Genomic DNA, 25,563 nt, shown 5'->3' on the forward strand with positions numbered 1-25,563 from the left:
ACAAATTCTAACCACATTTTTGTTATTCAAGAACATCTGCACAAACGAGTGTTAGAGGAGTGGCTCTTCTTTGATGCAGGCAAACAGAAAGAGTCATTCACTTTTTATCATCTGTTATTCTTTGGTTGAAGACGTTTCCGTCATCCAACAGGGAGCACAGGCAGCATATGGTTTAGCTGGCTAATCACACACTGCAGTTAATGATCAGTGAATAGTTGAACTGAATAGTCAACAAGCGACCTATAGGTTCAAAAGGTGTTCATCCGAACTATCAAACAAATACTTAGCAACAATGAATATATATTCAGAAGCCAGGATCTCTTAAATTATTCACGAACAAATAACTACATTTGTTAGATAATTTGCCTCCTACTGACATACTGCATGTACTACACTACTATACATTTTTGGCATATGGACATGGCATTGCATGGCATTACAAATGGATGTCTAGACCACAACTGTTGATGTTTTGCTTTTCCTGTCCTTTTAATACATATAACTTTATTTCCTAAATTCTTTTTGCATAGGAACCTATTAATTCTGCTAGGTTTCAAAATAGCAGCCGTGTTAGTCTGTATCCACATAAAGAACAGGAGTACCTGTAGCACCGCAGAGACTAACAAATTTGAGCATAAGCTTTGTCTCCTGTCTTTACCGGGATTAACTCAAGGGAACAACAGAAGTAAATTGAAAATAGACATTGCACACTTGCCAACTACAGTAGTAGATGTGCCAAGTGTCACATAAGAATATTTCCATCGCCATGTTAACTAGGGCTGGGTGAACTAGTTTGAATGGAACCAAATCTGAACAGACCCTGAACATTTCTTGTCATTTGAAAAAGGTTAACTTTATTTATTTAATTTTCCCAATGCTCTGCACATCCTATGCTGGGTCATCACTTGTAGTGAAAAATGGTGAAGTACGTTGAGAAAGGTTGTTCATGGGGTATTTTTGACTAAAATATATTTAAAGTTATATGAAAAAGGCGGTTTTCCCCTCCATCCCTGCAATAATACATCCAGATGTATTTCTAGACAAAAGTTTCAAACAGCTCTGAATTTCTGGATAATTATCCAGACCAAACCTCTTGATGGTCACCCATCATTTAATGTTGAATACCTTGGCTGGGTAGCAACAGAAGCCAGCCAAGGCTCCACATTTCCTTCAGGTCAGACACTGGCCATCCTGATTTAAGAAAAATATTTGAAAAAAAATATAGGAAGGTTGATCAGTATTTTCCACCCACTGAAATGCAAATTGATAACATGAAAGTGAACACAATATGATATTGCAAGAAAAGACTGTGCAAAATATTTCCAAATTTCAAATTTTTCACTAGAGAATTAGATATCAATTTTTTCAAACTTTTATTTATTTTTATTTAATATGAATTATTTCAATTTTTTTCAAATATATTTTAAAATGCATTGAAACAAAAACCCCATTCATAGAGTCAAACATAAAATGACTTACTTCTTCAGGCTTCTGTCCTTAACAGACACAGAATTAAGCAGCACAAACCCAGCACAACCAATCCCTTTCCCTCCCACCAAATTACAATTCTCTTTATAAATTAAAATCAAGGGTGTGATGCTATAACAGATTGCCAGCTCAGGCTAGACGAATAGGGCAATACACTGATGTGTGTATATCAAAGAAATGCTAAAGAGGTCATAGCATTTTACATTTTACATTTGCTCTAAAATTCATGAAAATTAATGAAATGTTAATGACATTGTCTTCATTTACCTATAAACCTGTTGATTGCTACTCCATTACATTATGTATTTCCTTGTACTTAGTTAATGTATGTATTTCCTTGTCCCTAGATCAAACAGATGTATTAGCGTTTAGATGTGACATTTCAGAGTAACAGCCGTGTTAGTCTGTATTTGCAAAAAGAAAAGGAGTACTTGTGGCACCTTAGAGACTAACCAATTTATTTGAGCGTAAGTGAGCGTAAGCTTTCGTGGGCTACAGCTCACTTCAGAAGTGAGCTGTAGCCCACGAAAGCTTACGCTCAAATAAATTGGTTAGTCTCTAAGGTGCCACAAGTACTCCTTTTCTGTTTAAATGTGAGTTCACTTAATATATAAAACTCCCTGATACTTAATGAAAGATTGTCTGAATGGCTGTATCTAAATGCATTATCTCTAAATTGCCCATTAAACGGGATTGGAGCCTCAGAACTGTAAACGATGAAACATTAACCTCAAAGCATGGGTCTTTGCATTCAACAATGGGAAATCCACAAACTTTGTCTGCAGGTAGTCAACAAAGCAAGAGCCCATGCTGTGCTGAGAACACTTGCCAGACTGTTTTCAACTATAAGAAGGAACCCTGGGAGCGACTTTACATCTCTGGACTGACGAATTCTGACAGGATGGAATTCTGAGCAAGTGGACAGAGGACCCCAAAGCCTTTCTGGGTAACAGAGACTTCTGGAGAACTAGCAGACACTACCTCTCTGATAACATTTGGACTACAAACTTAAGATTCACCTGGAATGTATTTTACCAGCTTTAACCTCTCAATAAAACTCATTTCTTTTTCTTAGGGTATATCTATACTACCTGCCAGATCGGCAGGCAGCGATCGATCCAGCGGGGGGGTCGATTTATCACGTCTAGTCTAGACACGATAAATCGACTCCCGAGCGCTCTCCCATCGATTCCTGTACTCCACTGCCACGAGAGGCACAGGCAGAGTCGACAGGGGAGCGGCAGCAGTTGACTCACCGCACTGCGGTGAGTAGGTCTAAGTACATTGACTTCATGTAGCTGAAGTTGCATAACTTAGATCGATCCCCCCCAGTGTAAACCAGGCCTAAGCTAATAAATCTGTAGTTAGTTTACTGGAGAAAATTGGCTACAGTGTTATTTTAGGTGAGATCAAGAGTATCCACTGACCTAGGGTAAGTGACTAGCCCCTTGGGGTTGGGAGTAACCTAATGTGTGGTGAACTTCAGTTTTAATAACCTTTCATCATAAAGTCCAGTCTGTCTGGGTGGTAAAGTAGGGGCTGGAGAGCCTAAGGGGGACTGTCTGGCTCCATGGTAAGACTAATATAGAGATTCAGGAGTGCACACTTGTTACTGGTTTGGTGAAATCTAATAATAAAATATGCTACCAGTTTGGGGTGTCTGCCCTGTTCTCTAACAGTCTGACCTGAGATTGGCATTCATAGCTGTGACACTGTGACACAAGGGTTCTGTCACATACAAAGGATACACACACAAAAATTAAAAAAACAACAATAAGGAGTCCTTGTAACACTTTAGAGACTAACAAATTTATTTGGGCATAAGCTTTTGTGGGTTAGAACCCACTTCATTAGATGCATGGAGTGGAAAGTACAGGAGCAGGTATATTTTATACACACACACACACACACACACACACACACACACACACAAAGTACATGAAAAAATGGAAGTTGCCTTACCAAGTTGGGGGTCAGTCTAACGAGACAATTCAATTAACAGTAGAATACCACGGGAGGAAAAATCACGTTTGTAACGGTAATAAGGGTGGCCCATTTCAAACAGTTGACAAGAACAGTAAGTTCTTGTGAGTAACAGTAGGGTAAAATTAGTATGGAAAAATAGGTTTTGTAATGACCCATTCACTCCCAGTCTTTATTCAGGCCTAATTTGATGGTGTCCAGTTTGCAAATTAATTCCAGTTCTGCAGTTTCACATTGGAGTCTGTTTTTGAAGTTTTTTTGTTGAAGAATTACCACTTTTAAGTCTGTTGTTGAGTGACCAGGGAGGTTGAAGTGTTCTCCTACTGGTTTTTGAATACTGTAATTCCTGATGTCAGATGTGTGTCCATTTGTTCTTTTGCAACAGAGACTGTCTGGTTTGACCAATATATCAACAACAGTATGTGTCCTAAAGTGTACCTAGCTCCAAAGCTTCCACCCACACTGAGCTAAGAGACTTAGGCTCAGATAACAATACAGAGTCCCTGGTCCCAATATGGAGTTCTTGGTCCCATCCTGGTCTGGATGCTGAATAGATATATTTTCAATTTGTTGGTTTATATGTCTCTCCATAGCATAGGCTCTATGGAAGCACGTGGACCTGTCATATATTGTTGTAGTAAACTTTATAGTCCACTGAGCAACATTATAAACACACACAAATTCCTCTGGCTCCTACAGAACACAAAAAGTTTGACTCCAAGTACTTAATGATCAGTAATATTTAGACCTTCTGTAGCATTTTTAATTTTCAAAGCAGATTACGAACAATATCTATAACAGCACTATGAGTGAAGTAGGTATTACTTCTATTTTGCAGAAGGGAAAGTGAAGCAAACAAGTGCGTTGTTCAAGGTCACAGAGAAAACTCTATCAGAATTAATACTCTGGACTTCCCAATCCCAGTGCAATGATTAAAACCTCTTTAACCACATGCTCCCTCTCCTGATAGAACACTAGAAATAAATGTTTATGTCAAGCTGTCTGGAGTGACTCAAACATGAATACCAACCTCAGGGCAGACAGTTACAAACCAGGGCACAAACCCCAAACTGGTTGTGTGTTCTATACTTAGATTTCACCAACCCAGTATCAAGTGCGAACTCCTCAAGCCCTGTAACAGCCTTAACATGGAGTCACAGACAGTCCTCTTGGGTACTCTGATCTATCCTGCCACCAAGGCAAGCTTCCTTTGTGATAGCTGGTCCCTTATACCAAAAACCACAATAATATTCAGGTTACTCCCAGTCTCAAAGGACAAGTCACTTACCCCAGGTCAATTGCACACTAGATCTCTCACCAAAGTCAACAACGTTTATAGTCAATCCTATAATAAATAAAGATTTATTAACTAGGAAAAATAAATTAGAGTGGTTTACAAAAGTTAAAACAGGTGAATATGCACACACAAATGAGCTACAGTTTTAGGTTCCAAAAGGTAGTAAGAGTTGCTGTAATATGCAAGGAACTGAAGAACTCCTGCTTAGAAATCTTTGCCCCTCAGAGTCCAAGCAGCATAGAGGTAACAATTTCTTCTTGACAAGGATTTTGAATCTCTTCCTCCCAGAGTTCAAGCTGAGGGGACAAGTGCTTGTGTCTTCTTCATAGGTGTGAGGGCAGCAATCAACGAAGTATTTTGTCCATTGATGTTCCATAATGGCTTGTTTGGTGCCTATGGGCCTTCTTTTGTAGGAGAGGAGATGACACTCTTGTCATAAGCAAGTATTTCACATTTGGTAATGCTTCTCTCACTCCTGTAGGGGTTTACAGGTTTAGAGCAAACACTTTTATAGTTACAGAGCAAACACTTAATTACCACCTTATAACATGGGAAACAGATATCGTAAATGAGATTAATGCACACAGCAATTCACAAGCATTTCATGAAATCTAAACTCTAAACACATTTTTATAAATCTAATACCTATTTTAAGAAACACTAACACACAGGTGAGCCAGACCAGTTTCCAGCTATACATTTGTCAGTGTTCAGTGGGGCCCATGGGCCTTGGCATGAGAGGGCACCTGGTCTGTCAGCATCACAGTTTACATACCATAACACATTGTCAGAGCACAACGATATCTAACTTTAAGATTATTTGCCTCCTTATACTCTTTCCTCTTGTTTAAAAAATTCTGTTGTCATTTCTTTTGGGTTAATCTTTAAAATTATAGTTCAGAATCTTGGAAGTTACAGGTTATCTAAGAAAAAAATTCTTAGATATTGGAGTCTGTGACCAGAATTATTCTAAACTATGTTTTCAAATTGTTGCTTTGTGATGTTTTGTTTATCAAACTCATCTGCATTCCTCCCAGGAAGTGCTATTTTAGTGTTTTATACTGCTGCTCATCAACATAGTATCTGAGTGCCTTCCATATAAATTCAATAGCAATTACAAAGTCTGTAGTGGCTTTCATCCAATCTCCAGCACTTCTCCTTTTACATGGTCAGAACTCTGCTTGAGGGAGGTTGGGAATAAGATGGGTGTTTGAATTGTGAGACAGTGCCTCTTACAGTGAAACAGCTTTCTCAAAAAGGAAGAGTTTGTAAAGTTTCCTAAAGATGGTCAGACACTGGATTCACCTGATCTCCTTTGGAAGAGTGCTCCATAGCCAGATCCTCTCTTGAGAAGATGTTTTGTACCCAGCTCTCACGTACTTTGTTGTGGGCTTTGTCGTCTGCTTTGTCTCTGAGGAGCCCAGTTGCCTCAGTGATTCATAGAGTGAAAGTCTTATGTAGCTAGAGCTCAATTCATTAATTGTTTTGAAAATTAGGACCAAGGCCTGAAAGTGACACCAGAAGCTGACTAGAAGCCACTGAAGAGATAGAGTACAGTCCTGATATCCTTACAGCGCCTTGGGCAATGGAAAAGGCAGGCAATTGCATTCTGTACCAACTTGAGCCTGTGCATTATCTTCACATTCAGCTTCAGATATAATGAGTTACAGTAATCCAGTCTGATGGATTACCGTAGCTAGGTCCTAGTCTGTGAGGAAGAGATTACATTTCCCAGTGGGCTGGAAGTAAATGGAAAGTGATGGAAAGTGATTTGGAAAGTGATGCTACCTGGTCATCCAAGCTCATTGAGGAGTCAGACGGGACCCTGGCACTTCACACCACTTTGATAAATGGGGGCTATATGCCTTTAAAAGAAGGCAGAGCCAATGTCTTGGCCAGCTCTTTGAAGAATTTCCTGTTTCTGACCAGCATCATTTTGGACTTGTCCGAGTTCAGCTTGTAGGCATGCTGGCCTTTTAGCAGTGGTGGAGGATGCATCACTTGAGAATGAAGAATACAGCTGAATGCTACCAGCATACTGTAGGCAGTTGAACCCACAACAGCTCACTATCTCCCCCAGTGGTCTCAGGTAGATATTGAAGAGAAGTGGGAATAGCATGGATCCCTGCAGTTAACTGTGTCAAAGGCTGCAGAGAGGTCCAGCAGTAGGACATGGAGATCTTACCTGTATCCATAAGAAATCTTTCAGTGCAACTAGAGCTATTCCTGCTGAGCCTTGATCTGAGCCCTGATTGTGACGAGTCCAGGATGCTGGCTGACGTCATGCTGTTGGAGTTGGAGCTGGGTGGTTACTATCCTTCTCAATTATTTTGCCCAGAAATGGGAGCTTAAAGATGGCAGTTGCAAATATTATCAGGGTCAAGTGTTGGCTTCTTGAGGATTGACTGAACCGTTCTGTTTTTTCCAAGGAGGACAGTAGCTGTGCTTCTCTTGGGGACCCACTGCTGAACTCAAACCCTGCTCATTGCCCTCAGCTGATTCAGCTAATGAATCCAGTCTCCTGATTGGCTGAAAACTCCAGTAGGCACAATCATAACCTCCAGCAGCCCTGGTTCCTGAGCGGCTCAAACTGTAACCATCAGGAGGTGCGTGGCCTTGCCTAATGGTCAGGGCAAGAGGCTGCCTTAATGGATAAAACAGAGGTAGCGAGGCCATGTGGTCAATTCCAGGAGGCGTGCCAGAGCCAAGGGCCAGAGACCAGGAGCCACGTTGCACTCAGAATAATAATACCAAGTCCATGGAGCAAGCTGGAGCTGGGAATCAGGCATTAGAGCCAGACTATCAGCTGTGGTGGGCACAGGAGCGGGGACTAGGAGTCAGGTGTAGGAAATCAGGAACAGGGACTAGGAGTCAGGTGTAGGAAATCAGAACCAGGGACAAGGAGCAGAAGCAGGGATCTGGAGTGAGGGCTGGGAGAAAGAAGGGAGCTGAGAGCAGGAACAGGAAGCAGAACCAGGGGTGCTTGATAGTGTTCCATGCCTGCCGCGAGGTCCCAGGGAGGCTGCAGGGTTTAAGACTGTGCCTGCTGGAGTCTTCAGGGAATCAGGAGCTTGGGTTCGTTAGCTGAGAGAAACAACCAGTCTAGGTTCAGCTGTAGTTCCCGTAGAGCTCCTCTGGAGGAGGCATTGACTATTCCCATTCGTAGCAGCCATAATTCTTCTCTGGCTTTTACCTGCCAGGTGTGGAGAAGATCTGTTTCAGAGATCGTGGCTCTAATATTTTTCACAGCTTCTTGAGCATCTTTATATGCGATGGAGCCAAGCTCAGTCAGGGGTGGTGGGGCGGATAATACAATGTGGTCAGGGTGGAATTTTCCTTCCCAGTTAGCTCCATAAGTAATCTGTTGATCTTATCGGTGAAGTATGCCGACAGCTTTTTACAGTGGTTCGCAACTGGGTTATGCAGACTGAGTTGATTAGCCGATTCTCTAGGTAAAACAGTTCTGCTGGGCATGATTTTGCCATGTTCATCGTGAAGGATTAGGAGGCTCATTTTGCCTCCTTTGCTGCCATGCCAGAGTCTGGCTGTAAGTGATGTTTGTGCTGCTGACAGAGGGATTCAGAGTGGCTTTTGAGCCACTGGCATTCTAACTTACTACCTGCGTACATCATCTGCCATAGTTCATCTGTGAACCATGGTGATCTAATGAACTGATGTGAGGGAGTGGATGGTTTGGGGCTAACTAAGGCAGTGGCTCTCAACCCTTCCAGACTCCTGTATCCCCTTCAAGTTCAGATAGTGCAGAAAAGATTAGAGTCAGCTCCCTATGTTTTGAACCCTTATCCAAATCAAACCCAATCACCAAACCTTTTGAAAGTTCTGTCATCGTTAGTTGCAAAAAACCCCACAAAGTTGATTGTTTGGTGTGTATTCTTCTTCTAAGAGTAACTTGGATGTGATTATTATTTGATTTAACTTGAACAATAAAACAATATTCCACATTCCTGTATGTACTAACCACACCCCAAAATTAAATTCCTCCCCTGGTTTTGCAAAACCAAAAATCATGACCTCCCAAATAATTCATAGATTCCAACATAAGAAGGGACCATTGTGATCATCTAGTCTGACCTCCTGTATAACACAAATCACAGAACCTCCCCAGAATCATTCCTACAGCATATCTTTTAGAAGAAACATCCAATCTTGATTTTAAAATTGTCAGCTATAGAAAATTCACCATGACACTTGGTAAATTGTCCCAATGATTAATTACTCTCACCGTTAAAAATTTACACTTTATTTCTAGTCTGAATTCGCCAAGATTCAACTTTCAGCCACTGGATCATGTTATACCTTTCTCTGCTACACTGAAAAGCCCATCATCAGATATTTGTTCTCCATGTAGGCACTCATGGACTGTAATCAAGTCACCCCTTAACCTCCTCTTAGTTAAGCTAAACTAATTGAGTCTCTATCTAGTAGTCTATCACTATACAGCAGGTTTTCCAACCCTTTAAATCATTCTTGTGGCTTTGCACCCTCTCCAGTTTATCAATAGCCTTCTTGTATTCATGGATACCAGAAAGGGACACAGTATTACAGCAACAGTCACACCAGTGTCAAATACAGAAGTAAAATAACCTCCCTACTCCTAGATTCTCATTTATGCACCCAAGTATCACTGTAACCCAGACACCTCTTGATGCCAAATGGCAGAAGATGCTACGGGTTTACAGGGATCCTCTGGGTCAGATATATGCGTATTAGTTCACTAAAGAGTGGCAAGTAAGGTCTCTACCAAGAGGCAGTAGCCCACTGGTCATCACAATCATTGCGAAATGTACATAAGAATAATATTTAAGTTATGTATCTATACTGAAAATTATGTTCTTAAGGTCTTGGAGAAGACAACATGCTTCGGACAGGTTCCTTTCAGGCAGGAGGTAACAGATGTTAATTTTTCAGTCTGGTCATAGGTGTATTGTGTATTAGTCTGCTTCACAATGGAGGTCTATGTACATACTTAGCCTGATGCTAATCCAAAGATTGCAAAATTGACAAGAGAAGGAAGGCACGGGGGGGAAAAAAAGTCAGCTAGGGTATCCTGTTTATGAAAAAGAACAAAAGGACTGTCCTGATATAGGAAAAGGTACCTTGATCCTTTACTGGGGAAGCAAGCTGACACCGTGTTCTGTCTCTCAGAAGAGTGGGTAATAGCAAACCTGGCAGTAAAGTGCTAGCGAGCAATACTTTATTAGACATGATCGTATCTTGTAAATAAGTCTAGGCTCTAGAATGTGTTATGATTTTATTCTGTGTGTGACCATTTACTTCCAAAGCTGTTTCTCGCTGTCACTTGAATCTCTATTCTTTGTTAAATAAACTTTATATGGCATTTCTCTATAGATATAGCTAAGTGGTGTTTGTTAAGTGGAGTGGTGATCTGAGGTGGCAAGCTGGGGTGTACTGTTTCTCTGGAAGCACCAAATCTCTGAGTGTTCAGTGGATCAGGGGCTGGACACTCCAGGGAGACACCTGTAGGGCTCAGAGGTTGCAGTGTGCCTATCACTAACCTGTGGAGAGACAACAGGGCCTGTGTAGGCCTAGATGGGAGTGCTTCTGTTGCCTGTGGCTGATGGAATCGAGGAGCTGACCCACAGTAGGCACAGACAAGGCTTTTTCATGCTAAGGGCAGGGGGTAGTGAGCTACCTCACAATTCTGGGCACTCCCAGGAAGCATCACAATCACATTAGCCCTCTGGCCATAGCGCTGCACTGGGAGCCCACCCCAAATCTTTTTTCAGAGTCTCTGCTTTCCAAGATAGAGTCCTCCATTCTGTAAGTATGGCCTAGTCTTTGTTCCGAGATTTACACATAGCCATATTAAAATGCCTATTGTTTTCTTGCACCCAGCTTTCCAAGTGATCCAAATATCAGTGACCTGCCCTCTTCATTATTTACCACTCCCCCGAATTTTTGTGTAATCTGCAAACTTTATCGGGGATGATTTTATGTTTGCTTCCAGGTAATTAATAATAAAGTTAAATAGCGTAGAGCCAAGAACCAACCCGAGGCACCCAAATATAAACACGCCCACTACATGATGATTCCGTTTACAATTACATTGAGCCTGTTAGCCAGCTTTTAATCCGTTTATTGTGAGCCATGTTGATTTTATATCATTTTAGTTTTCTGATCAAAATGTCATGCAGTACCAAGTAAAATGCCTTACAAAAGACTAAGTATATTATATCAACACTATTACCTTTATCAACAAATAAAAAGATCCTGTCAAACTAACTCAATATACCTTCCATAAACCCATGCTGATGTGTTACATCGTTATTTTCCACAGAAATTCACTCATCATATTATCAAGAAGATGTAATTTTTCAATTTCTACACTTACTTTTGGTCAGATGCAAATTTTTTACATTAAACAGAGAACAACTCTGGCTGTTAGCCATTTTTAGGTTTCGTTCCATTCTGCTTCACACAAACGCACTTTGCATCTTCTCCACTTCAGTACCTTGTGGAGCATGAATAAAACTAATAAAAACAGCAGACGTAATGTTTGGCTTTCAGCTTAATAACTGAATTAAGTTATTACACACTTTTCTCAAATTTGCTTTAAAAGATTTAATGAATGTAAAGTATCCATTTAGATAAAAAAAGAACACCTGACACAAATAATTCAGACACACAGACTTCCAAGCACACCAACAGAGAAGCAGCCAGTAACTGAAGTGGACAGTTGGCCCATTACACAACAATGCACATAGCAATTCTGCTCAGCAAGGAAACCCGGTGCCAGGAAGGAATACCACTGTTAACATTAGCTTTTCTACTGCAGATTTTCATTTTCAACCCAGATTAGAGCAGTAGAGCTGACTGGTCTGGCACTATTCAAAAGAGACACACACACAGTACAATCCTGTAACACTATTTTCATTTACAAATTCCAAACTCCCATTTCATCCTGTCACTCTCTTTGCATGCAAGACAAACATTCCAAAAAAACAGGACTCCTAAGTATTTTTTCAAACTGCCATGTATGGGACAACAAGAGAGGTAGTTTTTGCAAACTAATAAATCCGATCTCACCTTGTATTAAGTTAATTTACAGATGGCAGATAATTAATTCTCTGTATTAACCCAGATGCCATATGATTAATTCTCTGAATTAGCCCAATCCTACATCCATGATTTCTATCTGAGGGAAACTGACTGAATTCATGAGTACTATGAATAAACACACTTGGATTCACTATAAGTTTAACTTTGCTAATTACCAAATGTTAGTAATGCTAATTCATAGTACTAGTAAGATGGGAAATAACAGTTTGGTTCAGATAAGTGCAGACCTAAGCCGTCACCCAAAACTTGAATCAAGCTCAGATGACTTTTCCCCTGCATTAATCTCCCGTGCCCCTAATTTTCATATGTTTCCGCAACTCTTTGTTCTGGAAGCAGTGAAATATTTCACCTGAAGAAAGGTTTCTCTCACAATACTGCTGACACTATTAGAAGCAGCAAGTACAAGAGTCTTATGAAAGAGCCTGTTGAGAGATGTTGCAGAACCTGAAATTTTTCACATTTGAAATAAGGCTCCAAAACATTGGGGGTAATGATCTGAACAAGATTCCTTGAGCTTTTGAGCACGCCCTGTCACTAGCAGCAGCAGAATTATAGCTGTGTGAGTAGGCGGGAAACAAAGTGTATTGCTGCACAGAATCTGGACCTTCTCTCTGATAATTTTATGTACAAGTCAGGGATAAATAAGACCAATCCTAGTGAAAGGTTTCAAAACTGCTTCAAATCAACCTTAGATGATACCTATAATATATACCTTTTCTTCAGAGGTATGACTGAAATTGTTCCATGGGCTTACAGCTGTATGTACTGTGTCACAAGCTCTTTACCTCAAGTTTCTCGATCTGGAAAATGTGAGTTAAATCAGTATTATTATTCCTAAGTGTGGTAACGTTTATGAAGCATTTTTTTATTTTCAGTGTATTACATGGGGAGAAGTGTATCATGAGAAAGCAATGCATGAAACCGGTGACTATGGTTTCCTCCTTATGTTCATCAATTTTGTACGAGGAAAAGTCAACATTTAGTACTGAAACTTTCATCTTTTGACTTGCAAACATGCTAACATTTTAGCTACAAGACTTGAGTCTTACCTCAGACACATTACCATACACTGGATCTGTAACACTCTATGACTTTGTTGTTGACCAAAATTTCACTAACTGCCTCAAATCCACCATTTGTTGATATCAATGAAGTGCCTGCAATATGATTTTTGTCCATTTCACAATACATGTTGGACCATATGGGCTACTTTATGAAAGGTTCATGGGATGCAAGAATGTCAGCAAAGGAAAGAAATCTTGCAGTAATTCTCAGTGAGCATGACAAATTACTTTAAGAGCTTGGCGGGGGGGGGGGGGGGGAGGAGAAGGGGGGAAGACATGGAAATTTATGGAGGCCTTCCAATGATGTCAAGGAAGTCTGCAGGTAAGAGCATATGAAAAATGCCATGTGTTGTGTATGTTCCACTAGTCTCAGATTCTGAAGTTGGCATTATGATTTTGTTCCTAAAGACAGTGTCAAGAAAGTTTTCCCCCAGATTTTCCTGTTTAATGGCTTTATTTTCAAGCCATACAAAATAAAATAGAAAGGTTTTTTCTAAATGCAATGAACATGAAGCTCACCAGTGAAGTTTTTCAAATGTGGCCTTGGAGTCCCTCAAGGAAACAGATGAATATCACTGCCTGTTCTGATGTAGAACAAAATTTTTTTACTGGTTGGATTATTTTTGTGGAAGGTCATTCTTTAACTGCTTACATTTGATTCAAACAAAAGCACTGTTTTACATTGGAACATTATGTGCTGCACTTAACTTAACCACTCCAAGTATGGTTTTATGCGTGGAAAGAACCTTTGCTACCTTTTGAGGTGATGAATACTTATTACACGAGCACTCGAAAGCAACAGAAGCTCTCGGCTTTAGTTGCATTTTCAATTGATATTGTTTTTGACTGAAATGACAAGGTCAACTTTTCTATAACCCGAGTCCACAAAATGGGGGGGGGTTAAAAGGAGATTCATCTTTAAATAGGTTAAAGTGTAAATCCTTTCCTACTTGTTATAAAATTTCAGAATGTAAAACTATAATAAACTAGCTTCATGCCCTGCTATTGTCCCCATTTTGCAGTTGGAGAACTGTTTCTCCCCCTCCTCCATAGTTCTGATTAATTTGCAGACCTGTGCTGTGGGCTGCAATCCAAGTATTGCCAACCTCAAGCATTCAAAAACCATGACACGAGCTTAAAAACAATGAGATTTTTTTTTAAAAAATTAATACACTTTGGTTCTATTTACTGGTTTTCTGGTTTCTGAGCATCTAGAGTACAGTTTAGTCAAGTTTTCTCTACAACTATGAGGGCAAGTCACATGATGCCAGAAGCTGGGGCTTTAAGAAAAAACATCAAATATGGAGAAATGTTAAAATTATGAGAGTTGATGACCCTAAAATTAGCTTGTAACATCATTAGGCACTGGCCCAGACATCGTTAGCACTTCACTTCCAAAGGCTCCATCTGACATCTCTGACCAAGTTGAAATGCAATAAAACAGAACATGAAGGTCGTATGGTTGAACTATTAAATCTCAAACAGGAATATTCAAAATAATTTACAAAATATAAAGTATGTGTGTCTGCAAAAGTAAAGGACCTAAGAGCTTAAGTTCTCTCTTAATTCACTGACTAGACAGGCATAGCGCAGACAGTCAGAATTGTATGCTTCCCTCCCTCACCTCACACATGCTGGGAAAGGGTTAATATGGGCAGGAAAGGATGAATATGGACCTGAAAAGCCAGTTAACCTGCCTTCTTGCACTGGAGGGTGGGCAGGGCCCAATTAGAAATAAAGCCCAGCTGGCGGACAGTAGGGCTTGTTGTCATAAAGAGTTGGGTTAGCCCAGATGAAGGGAGGAGACCCAGAGGAGAAGATGTAGAGAGGCCCCTCTCTCTGTGAAGCAGCCTGAAAGAAGGCTGAACAGACAAGTGATTCCAGGCTCAGGGTGCTGGTTTTGGTGTTAGTGACAAAAAGGAAAATAGAATGTTTCAAGTAAAATGTTTCAAGTATTCTGTATGTGTATTCATTTTTCACTAACCTCCTAGAATGTTCTGGAACTTTGTAGGATCTTGTGGAACCTTCCGGACTTTCTGAGAACTACATTTTCTTTGAACCTCCTAAAATGTTGTCAGCCATGCCCCTGTGGGCATATAAGTGGCGGGGCGTCACCAGTCAGTCAGTGAGATATAAGAATGAAGTGAAGTGAGAGCTCAGCTGCAATATTGTGAACCTTGTTTTACTGTGTAATTGTGAAAGTTCAAGTCTTAAAACACAAGTACAGAGTGTAAGTAGCGACTAATAAAGGACCTATTTAATGAGACGCCAGAAATAGCTATTGAACCCCTATCTGCACAACAATATAGAAGAAATACTGTTACTTCTTTTGACATGCTTAATACATAATGTTTGATGATTTTCTAAAACTGAGAAACATAGACTTTTGCTCTCCCTAATATTGCCTGTTCTCCCCCGTAGAAAAGAAAAGATGCCCTGAAGAAGCCTTCAGGAACTCAGTACAGGAAGCAAAAAACTCAATTACAATCTAGTCTGCAGCAAGGGGCAAATTTGATGGGAAAACATATGAAACAGAACAACATAGATCAGGCTTTAGGCAGTATCAAACCTCTCAGTGCAGAAGAAATTGAGGAACAAAGCATAAATGATGGAAGTCCTATTACTAAGGAATTAGCAGATTTACCTTACGATAAGGAATAGGAAAATGAGGAAAGTGATGAAGAATCGTCCAGTTTTCCTGGCGGCGTAAAGGAAAGTGATGATAAAGAAGAATGTAGCTCACATGAAAAGAAGAATAATGACAAAGAAAAATCTGGTTTACATAAAAAGGAGAGAAACGATAAAGAAGAATCAGCCTCGCATGAAGACATAAATAGCAGTGAGAAAAATTGCACACCACAAATCGATACATCAGATCCTGCTTTATTGCCAGTGATCCTAAACTCTGCCAATATTGATCATATAATTTTGAATAAGCTGGGCAAAATCAAGGATATGACATTTCCAGTTAATGAGCAGAAGCAATACTATGGAACAGTGCTCAAAAATGGTGAGAAACTGAATTGGCATTGGCTAGTTTACTGAGAATCAACTGACAAAGTGTTCTATTTTTGCTGCAAAATATTTGACAAGAATGCCAAATTGTTGTGTGCATTTTTTGGGTACAATTACTGGAATAACTTAGCTGATGCTCTAAAGCAACATGAAAAGTCACCCAGCCATTTTACAGCCTACTCCAAATGGATGGAGGTCAAATCCAGGCTCAAGATAAATGAATGCATAGATGCAGAAAACCAGTGCATTATTATGTAGAAACCCAACATTAGAGAAACTTGCTTGAGTGTATGATCTCAATTACTGTGTTCCTTGCAAAGAATAATTTGGCTTTCTGGGGCTCATCGGATAAATTGTTCCCAAGCAGCTCTACCAAACTGTTATGTTCAGTGAAATACGAGAATGTCATGCGTGAGCACCTACATCGAGTAGTTTGTAAAGAAGCTATAGACCATTACTGCAGCAAAACAATTCAAAACGAATTGACTGGCCTTATGGCAAGGAAGATAACATATTGGTGCAGCTCAGTAAGTACTAGGCCATAATAATGGACTGCACTCCTGACATTAGTCCAAGTGAAAATATGTCATTTACAGTAAGATTTATGGACGAGGATGGCTGTATCCAAGTAAAGGAAAACTTTATCTGTTTCTGGTCTGTAAACGACTCTAATGGAAAAGGCTAACAGAACTATTTATGAACATTCTGAATGAGAATAAAATAAAGTTTCAGGACTGTCATAGCCAAGGTTACAACGACGGCACGAACATGAAAGGAAGAAACAGTGGCGTACAAACAAGGATCCTTGCGCCGAATGATCCAAGCGCTTTTTTCATGCCTTGTGGCTGTCATTCCCTCAACCTGGTTGTATGAGGTGCAGCGTCATCATCTTTAGATTCAGTATCTCTCTTTAGAGTACGGCAAAGAATATACGTCCTGTTTTCAGCATCAATTATCAGATGGAAGATCCTCACGGACAATGTTTCAAATCTGACTATGAAGCCATGAAGCTTATCAGTAACACTTGCTGGGAGAGCTGCATGGACAGTGTAAGACCAGTGAGGTACCAAGTGCCTGAGATTTATGATACCCTGATGGAACTGGCATAGTTGAGTAAAGCCGAGGCCGGAATGTGACACAAGGCGCAAACCAGATTACTGACTTCAAATTTCTGGTCTCAATTGTGGTTTGGCATGATATCCTGTTCCACGTAAATGTTGTAAGCACAGACATTGTGACCACTACTACCTTGATGAGATGCTGCCTTGATTTCATTGTGGCCTACAGAGACAACGGATTTGAAGATGCCATCACTACCGCCAAAGAAATGGCAGAAAACTTAGGAGTTGAGCCTGTCTTCAAGGATACTCATATTCATCAGAAGAGGAGACTGGTTACGAGGGCAGAGATGAGATGATGGGACGCTCAGAAGAAAAATTCAAGAAGGAGTTTTTTTGCCTAGTCGTTGACACTGCTCGAATGTCCATTGAAGAGATTCGGACAAATGAAGCACCATGAAAAGACCTGGGTGTGGGGGGTGTTTATGACCTTAGTAAACTGTTGGCAGACAGGAAAACACTCTTGAACAATTGTACGGACCTTCACCAGACACTGATCCATGGGGAATCTTCCGATGTCAATGATAAAGACTATGTTGAATTGGACAACATCCATCACATTTTGCCACACAGGAGCTTTGCCACTGAAAGTTCTCCAATTCATTCATGATGCAGAGCTGAAGGATACTTTTCCTAATGTGTGGATAGCTTTGAGGGTTAACATTCTAAGACTGTCACCTACTGTAACACTATTTAATACTGGTCCACCCAATGTCGGTGCACAGTTCAATTTCTTGATGTGAGTACATTTCAGTTATTCTTAAAATGAAAAGGTTTCTATAAGCTTAGAGGAAATGATTTTTTTATTTGCTCACATATGGCATGAATAAATACAGATTTACAGATCCTAGCATGCAAATTTATCATCTTACATGACTGGGATAAATCATGCATTCAAATCATTCAAAGTCATGAAATGCAAATGCAAAAAAATAGGTATTGAACCATTTAACACATGGGGGGGGACGGGACACAGAAGATGTTCCTCGTCTGGGTGCCATTTGGTCTAAGGCCTGCCCTGCACATGACAATATACATGGTAGATGCATCATACCAAGGTTTTGCATTTTTTCAACTTGACTCATGCTTCTGATATGAGAGGGGGTATGACATTAATACATAATGTAATTTTGGTGAGAAGACATTTAGATTTAAAAATTAAAATCTCAAGCTGTTGGGACAGGTGGAAAAAAAAAAGAGTAAGGGAGGAAAATGAGGTCCTATTGAAACAGAAAACGAATCCAGTTTTGGTTACAAGAGCAATGATAATCTCACCAGCCTGGGAAAGAACCGGTGCCACACCAGGGTCCATTTCAGGCTGTGAAAATAGGCTGCAGCATGTTCTTGGTGACATAGAAGGTGCTTTCAACTTCTGAAATGTGCCCAGGGCCTCATAGAGAGCAAATGGAAGGTCCAGCTATTGGTACAGTCCAAATGGAGTGACAAATGCGGTTATATCCTTGGATTCCGGGGCCAAGGGCTTTCCGCCAGTACTCTTTGGTAAGGTCCAAGATTGGTTCTATACCCAGCCTTTTCTAATATATCCAACATCTCGCCCACCTAAGACACGGGATAGGAATCACATTCTCCTTCCTGAAATCAGTCAAGGAACAGATACTCTTCTCCAGTTTTGGGACCAGCAAAGTCAGGCTGCACTACTTCCTCTAGGACTCTATTACCCCTAACCGGAGCGGAGTCTAGTCGTTCCCATAGATAGAAGGCATACTGGTTCGCATTATGGGTTGTGGTACCTTGCTTACGCCAGGCCTCTTATTAGCAGTCCAAAATACTCCAAGGCTGTCTCTCCTATAACAACTCAAATGGTGAGAAATCCAGGAAGGACTGTGGGATCTCTTGGACTGTAAACAATAAGTACAGCTGCATCCTAACCCAATTTTGGGTTTGGCAATCTAAGTTTTTTGCAGCATTCCCTCCAGTGTCTGTTAAAGTGCTCTACTAGCTAGTCTATCTGCAGGTTTCACACAGGTTCTTACCTATCATATATCAAGGAGGGCACATACCTCCTGGATTAGCAGACCCATGAATGCAGTGCCCCAATCTATTAAAATCACCATCAGGATTCCTAATCAGGAAAATACTCTAAGGAATTCATTAGCCATCTCCTGTGCTGATGCCAAGTAAAAGGGCACAGCTTCCAAGTATCAAGTGGCCCCAATACTCGGAGCACCTACCAGCAGGAGAAGGACTACAATGAGTCTTGTAGGCAAGCCTAAATGCCACAAACTGGCACTCAGAGCAGGAAATGCAGTAGTCCTTTACCTACTGGCCAAAATAATTAGTCTGGCACCCCTCTTTGATCGCCTACTACGCCTCAGTGGCCTCACCCCAGCTCATCATGGCCTAGATTCAATACCTATCTCTGGTACAGTTTGGGAACAATATGCAGAGGTCAGCATGTTCCACTCTGGGTATCCCAGACAACCCTTACCAGGATGTGCCACTGAAGCTCAAACTGGGGATACTGAAATCCTGGGAGGAGTCAACCAGTACTCCATTCACCCTAGCCAGTCATCTATATAGAGCCAACAGAATGCTGCATCATCCTAGCTTTGAATAAAATTGGACCCACTTGGTATAGTCTCAGCATCTATCTCAGGATGGAGGTCGCTGTGGGGTCCAGATTACATTGCACCGCTGTGCTTTACCTAGCTCTTTTTCCTGGGGTTTCCTGGTTGCCCAGAGCCTCTCCCCTGGCATGATGAGGTGTCCTTTTAGACATAGGCCACTCACAAAAGAGTTTGGGATCAGAGAAGGAAAAAGTCCCCCTCTGGCCAATTCTGAGTTGTGATGCCTGGCTTTGCCTTGCTGCCTCACTTTAGAGACTGGATATGGGGCCACAGTCACTGCTTAGCACCACTGAGTAAGACAAGTGGTTAGCCACAGGTATAAGCCATCAAACATAATTTCAGTGTTCTAGCCTACCCACTAGCAACTAAATCCTGGTCATGGGATAGGGTCAAATGTCCTCCTGGATACAGTCAATGTATAGCCATTTTCCTATCCCCTTGCAAATTCTCCAGGGATATTAGTGTTCCTGCACAAATGTCTGTCCCAAGCCTGAATCCACCAGCCCTGACACCTGTGTTCCATTTACTACAAAAGAAACCACCTACCTTTTGATCTAGAGGGTCTCTTGATGGTTTCAGATGTATGTGGTTATTCTAAAGTCTACTTCATATTGGGCCAAACCCAGTCCCAACGGCCTTCCTGCCCCCAGAAGCAAATTAGGGGACTCCACACTGGGATTGCAAAGACCCCCTTTTCTTTAGCCAGGGACCCATTCACCTCAGGTCCATCTTCTCCAGGAAAAATGTCTGATGAATTGGGAATGTGGTTGTACAATTTACAAATTCTGGTTGATATTGTGAAGTTGTATTATGAAAAACTTAAGTTGTATCATGAGTACCCATATGTACGTGGATCCACCACTGCTGACAGGTACACACCAGACAGAGACAATGCAAGCATTAATGCATTACACACTTTGCACAGAGGCTGTTACATGCTTCATAGCTGCTGCATGCCCCTGAGAGAGTTGAACCTTAAGCTTCACACCTCTGGGTTGGAGTTCTGGGAGAGGGTGCATTTAAGTAGCTAGGGTATTTCAGGAGTCCATGCTGCCCCTTCCTTAAGTCCTCTGTTGAGTCATGTGAAAGGCAGGTAGCCATTAACTTTTATTTTTAAAGAATGAGGTTATCTACTTCTTGGGATAGCTCAGAAATGCAGAGAATCAAAGTACTGAGTGGAGAAAGCAGGAAGGTTGAAAGAGTGGAAGTACATGGGAAAGGGAGCATAAACCAAGGAAGTGGGAAACCAACAAATTATGTGCAGTATGAGAATACCTTATTCCTGACCTAATGGAGTAAATTAGATTGCAGAACACTAAAAGCAGAGAGGAGTATTTTGTCTATGAAGTTCCGTGTACATCCATGCTGCTATTTGAATAACAATACTTTATTTTACTCAGTTTACACTCTGGAAGCTTAATTCCTTTTGGTTTCTAACTTTTATTAATAAGATAACAGAACAGAATGACATGACATATAGACAACATATGATTACAGATTCTCCATCCCCCTCCTTTGAGAGGATATGGAGTAAACAGTGCAGAAAATATAACTTTATTTTGTAGTTAGCAGTAGTATGAAGGTTGAACTGTAACTCTCAAAAGGGTGAAAAAGAAGAGAAAAGGATAGAATGGGCAGAATTGGAAAGGTTCTCAATGTTTTGTACATGTCATAATTAATATAATTTAAACTAGATTTGAGCATTCCAAATAATCAAGAGAAAGCTTTCCAAATGTCATAACTGGCCCTATTGTCCTGTAGGTTACTCTCTCATATGGCTCAGCATTTGAAAGGATCATGCTCTATTCTATACCATAATGAAGGAGGTCTTTCCAACACCCAAGAAAAACTCCCCACCCATCTTTCAGAAAATTCTCTACCTTCTTTAGTGCTGATTGCCTTCTCTGCTTGTTATTTTGAAAATTAATATTTGATGGCTTATACACATCACTGCATATTTTATTTAGAATAAAAATCATAAGATAGGAGATACAGCATCAGTTTGCAGTTCTTCAACTCCCTGAGGCATATCATCATGAAAACAAAGTACCAAAAATAAACTGAGTGGGTAAATATGAATTGAAGGAAACACAATAGTTATTAGAATTTTTAATAGCGTCAGAAAAATGGAGGAGGTACAGGCCTGTTCGCACCTAACTGGTGTGATGGCCTACTTAATTTAGACCACTAATGCACTAGGATGACACGAATCACTCAACAGTAATATGTTTGCCCTTTTAAAGAACAGTAGCACTGGCTACTTCCAACTGGAATAACAGCAGCATTCGATCGGAACCAGAAGGATGGGGTTATCTATTTCTTAGGATAGCTCAGAAATGCAGAGAATGTAGAAGAATGCAGAAGTAGAAAATGTAAAAAGCAAGAGAAAATGAAAAGTACATTTAAAACAATATATTAAATAAAATAACTCTACAAGAATTTAAGAATTTTTTTAAAAATCATGTTATGGATTCACAAATTCAACAACTACTAAGTAAGCTCTTGAAAATTTAAATCCACTTGTGCCCCTCTAAAATCCAGTCTTCCTTGCTCACACACTCTGGCTTTCCCCCTACCTTGAGAGAAGGAAGGGACTTCTGGGAAATTGTTTCCAGAGCGACAACAGGCTTTTCAATACAGCATTTTATAATTTTTTGTTTTTAAAGTAAAATTCAGTTTCTTTGTGCACAGTGTTGGATTGATGGTCCTAGAAAATGAAAAAGGCTAAAAAAGATTATTGTAGTTAATATCTTGAGATACTATGGCTAGGGTTTAAAAAGAGCCTGAAGGAGGGGAGTTAGATATCCAAATCCCCTGAATTTCAATGAAGCTCAAATGCCTAACCCCCTTAGGTGACCTAAGGGCAACAGGTTTTTGTCCCATTAACAAATGCCCTCAGTCCTCTAACCCAGTGCCAGTGCAACAGAAGACGTTCCCAGATTGTGGTTCATAGAGCACTTCCTGTACTTTCCAGAGAGTGGTTAGTCACATTTCCTCCTCCTTCCAGCTACTAAATCTCATTACAATGCAACTATAGTACACTAAACATAGTCCTAACATGACTTTGCCATGGAAGCAATAGCTGCCACAAGGATATTAGGAATCACGAAAGGTGGGGGGAGTAGGTAAGGTGGTCTGCAAGATTATCAGAAGGGAGCTGTCCATAAGACAATCTCTCTAAGAGACTTACACAATGAAAAGGTCTGCTAACCCCTAGTATAGAGGAAATGCAAGAGCTCCCTCGAGTTGGGGGCAAGGATATTACCATGCTCACCTCATTCCCCTCCAAGAGGGGCCCCCAACCTCTCATCCTTCCATCTCACCCACTTTTTTTTAATACTCTACAGGCACCAACAGCAGCTCCTCTGCCTGGCATGGGTTGCTATGTTTTCACACATCCCTGGGTGTGCTCTGTTCCTGCCCCTCTTCTCATTTCAAGGGATAAGAGGGGATCACCATCTTCTACTGCCCATACAGTCCCCAGGGAGCCAGCAAGATGAAGACTAAGCAGAGCGGAGTGTGAATCAAAACCCTGGAGCCAAACACCCCTGTTGCCAGTCCCCAACATCAGAGGAGAGGGGGACAAAACCCAGAACTAGGGGAGGCACCAGGCATACGCAAACTAAGGAACGGTTTAGGGCCCCACGCAGGTCTGGGGGGTTGGCGGGGAAAGGAATCTGATTTATTTACATGAGAATGGCCATACTGGGCAGACCAAGGGTCCATCTGTCCCAGTCTGGCCCTGCAGCCAACAGAGGCCAACGCTTGATGTTTCAGAGGGAATGAACAGAAGAGGCGATCCTCCAGCAATCTATCCCCTGTCGCCCATTCCCAGCTTCCGGCAAAACTGAGGCCAGGGACACTGACTGCAGCATGGGGTTGCAGCCCTGATGATCTTGGCTAGTAGCCATTGCTGGACCTACTGATCCCCCCCCCCAAATTTAAGATAAACTTTCTAACAGGTGTCTGAGTCCGTGCTGGGTCTGGCTAGGTGCTGGCTGGTGGAAATAACGCAGTCCGTATTGGGGGAGGGGGGAGACCATCCCCCAAAGAGCTAGCCCCGCCTGTGCCCAGCACCCGGCTGCTCCCCGGGCTGGGCGCAGGGGGAGGGTGGCAACCCGGGCGCCGCTCTCCGCCCCGCTCACCTGCGTCGTAGAAGGCGTCCAGCACCGCCGTCTCCCCGAAGTCCAGCTCCCCGAAGTTGACCGTGGTGAGCTGGGCTCCCTGGGCCTCGCAGGCTCGCACCAGGCACTGCAGCGCCCCGGCCGCGGCTCCGGCCCCGGCCCCGGCCCCCGGGCTGTCGTTCAGCACATACACGGCCCGCAGGGAGCGCTGCCGCGGGGCGGGGACGCTGCCTTCGCCTCCCGGCCCCGCCGCCGCCGCCGCCGCCTCGGCCCCGGGCTGCTGCTCCGCTTCCCCGCTGAGGGAAGGCAGCGGCTCCGCCGCGGGGCCCCGGCTGTGCTCCATGGCGCCCGCCCCGCGCTACATGAGGGCGCTGCCCGGCCCCGGGAGGGTGACGACGGCGGGGGGGGGGCTGCTCCCGGGCAGGTGCCGGGGGCAGGAGCTGGGGAAAACTTCTCCGCAGAGCGGCCGCTTAAGTCGTCACGGTGGGGCAGGGAGCAGCGGCCCCCGGCTGAGCTCGGCGCCGCCCGCGCTGGGGCGACTGGGGAGAAGTCTGCTCCCGCCCCGGGCGGAGTCAGCTTCGCACCGCACGGGGGGTCAAACAGCTGGGAGCGGGGGCGGGGCCCAGGGGCAACACTGGAGCCGGGGGGAGGAACCGCGGTTGAGAGCGGGGCCCGGGCGCTGCAGGGCGCGGGGCAGCGGAGAAGCCGCCTGGGATTTGGGCTGCGGCGGCTGCAAAAACCCAGGGTGGGGGGCGGGGGAGAATTTGCCCCTCGCAGGACGGTTCATCTCAGCCCCCGCTGCGCTCTCCAGGGTGGTGCCGCCAGCTCCGGCCCCTCCCAGCGCCAGGACAAGGCGGCTCTTCCCTGCCCCAAATAGGGTGACCAGATGTCCCGATTTTATAGGGACAGTCCCGATATTTGGGGCTTTTTCTTACATAGGCGCCTATTCCCTCCCCGCCCCCCCAGGCTCTGTCCCCATTTTTCACACTTGCTGTCTGGTCACCCTCGCCCCAAACCGCCTGCAGAGCCCCCAGTCGGGGCAGCATCTCACCTGCCACCCCTGCCGCGGGCTCCTGGCCAGACCGAGTTTTCTGTTCAAAGCCTCCCCGTCCGGGGTCTGCAGAGCCCCCCAGCGGTTCCCCGACCTGCCCGGGCGGCTGGGCTCAGCGCCTGGAGTGCAGGCTATAGTCTTCTGTTACTTCCTTACATAAATGTTGATTTTTTTTTCTACTGAGTTGTTTATGCTTCTAGTTGAATATTTTAATTTCATAGTCTTTTATAAAAAGAAAAGGAGTACTTGTAGCACCTTAGAGACTAACCAATTTATTTGAGCATGAGCTTTCGTAAGCTACAGCTCACTTCATCAGATGTATACCGTGGAAACTGCAGCAGACTTTATATACACACAGAGATCATGAAACAATACCTCCTCCCACCCCACTGTCCTGCTGGTAATAGCTTATCTAAAGTGATCAACAGGTGGGCCATTTCCAGCACAAATCCAGGTTTTCTCACCCTCCACCCCCCCACACAAATTCACTCTCCTGCTGGTGCTAGCCCATCCAAAGTGACAACTCTTTACATAATCAAGTTGGGCTATTTCCTGCATAGATCCAGGTTTTCTCACATCCCCCCCACCCCCATACACACACAAACTCACTCTCCTGCTGGTAATAGCTCATCTAAACTGACCACTGATGTTATTAGGCCCTGTGATGGTGTCCCCTGAATAGATATGTGGGCACAATTGGCAACGGGCTTTGTTGCAAGGATAAGTTCCTGGGT

At 42.7% G+C, this 25,563-nt stretch overlaps 1 protein-coding gene across 4 annotated transcripts in view; it reads right to left on the minus strand.

Moving 5' to 3' along the window:
- MAP3K15 (mitogen-activated protein kinase kinase kinase 15) overlaps positions 1 to 24,399 on the minus strand; it is a 139,480-nt gene extending 115,081 nt beyond the window's left edge. For 2 of the 4 annotated variants that reach the window (XM_075131772.1, XM_075131757.1), the window contains exon 1: positions 23,800 to 24,399. In XM_075131772.1, coding sequence (XP_074987873.1) covers positions 23,800 to 24,121 — 322 coding nt within the window. In that variant the 5' untranslated portion in view covers positions 24,122 to 24,399. The remainder of the gene's footprint in view (positions 1 to 23,799) is intronic. The other 2 variants (XM_048862490.2, XM_048862500.2) reach the window with 2 other exon arrangements.
- Between the last annotated feature and the right edge of the window lie 1,164 nt (positions 24,400 to 25,563).

This window comes from Caretta caretta, chromosome 1 (assembly GCF_965140235.1).
Source record: "Caretta caretta isolate rCarCar2 chromosome 1, rCarCar1.hap1, whole genome shotgun sequence".
Classification (NCBI taxonomy): Eukaryota; Metazoa; Chordata; order Testudines; family Cheloniidae; genus Caretta; species Caretta caretta.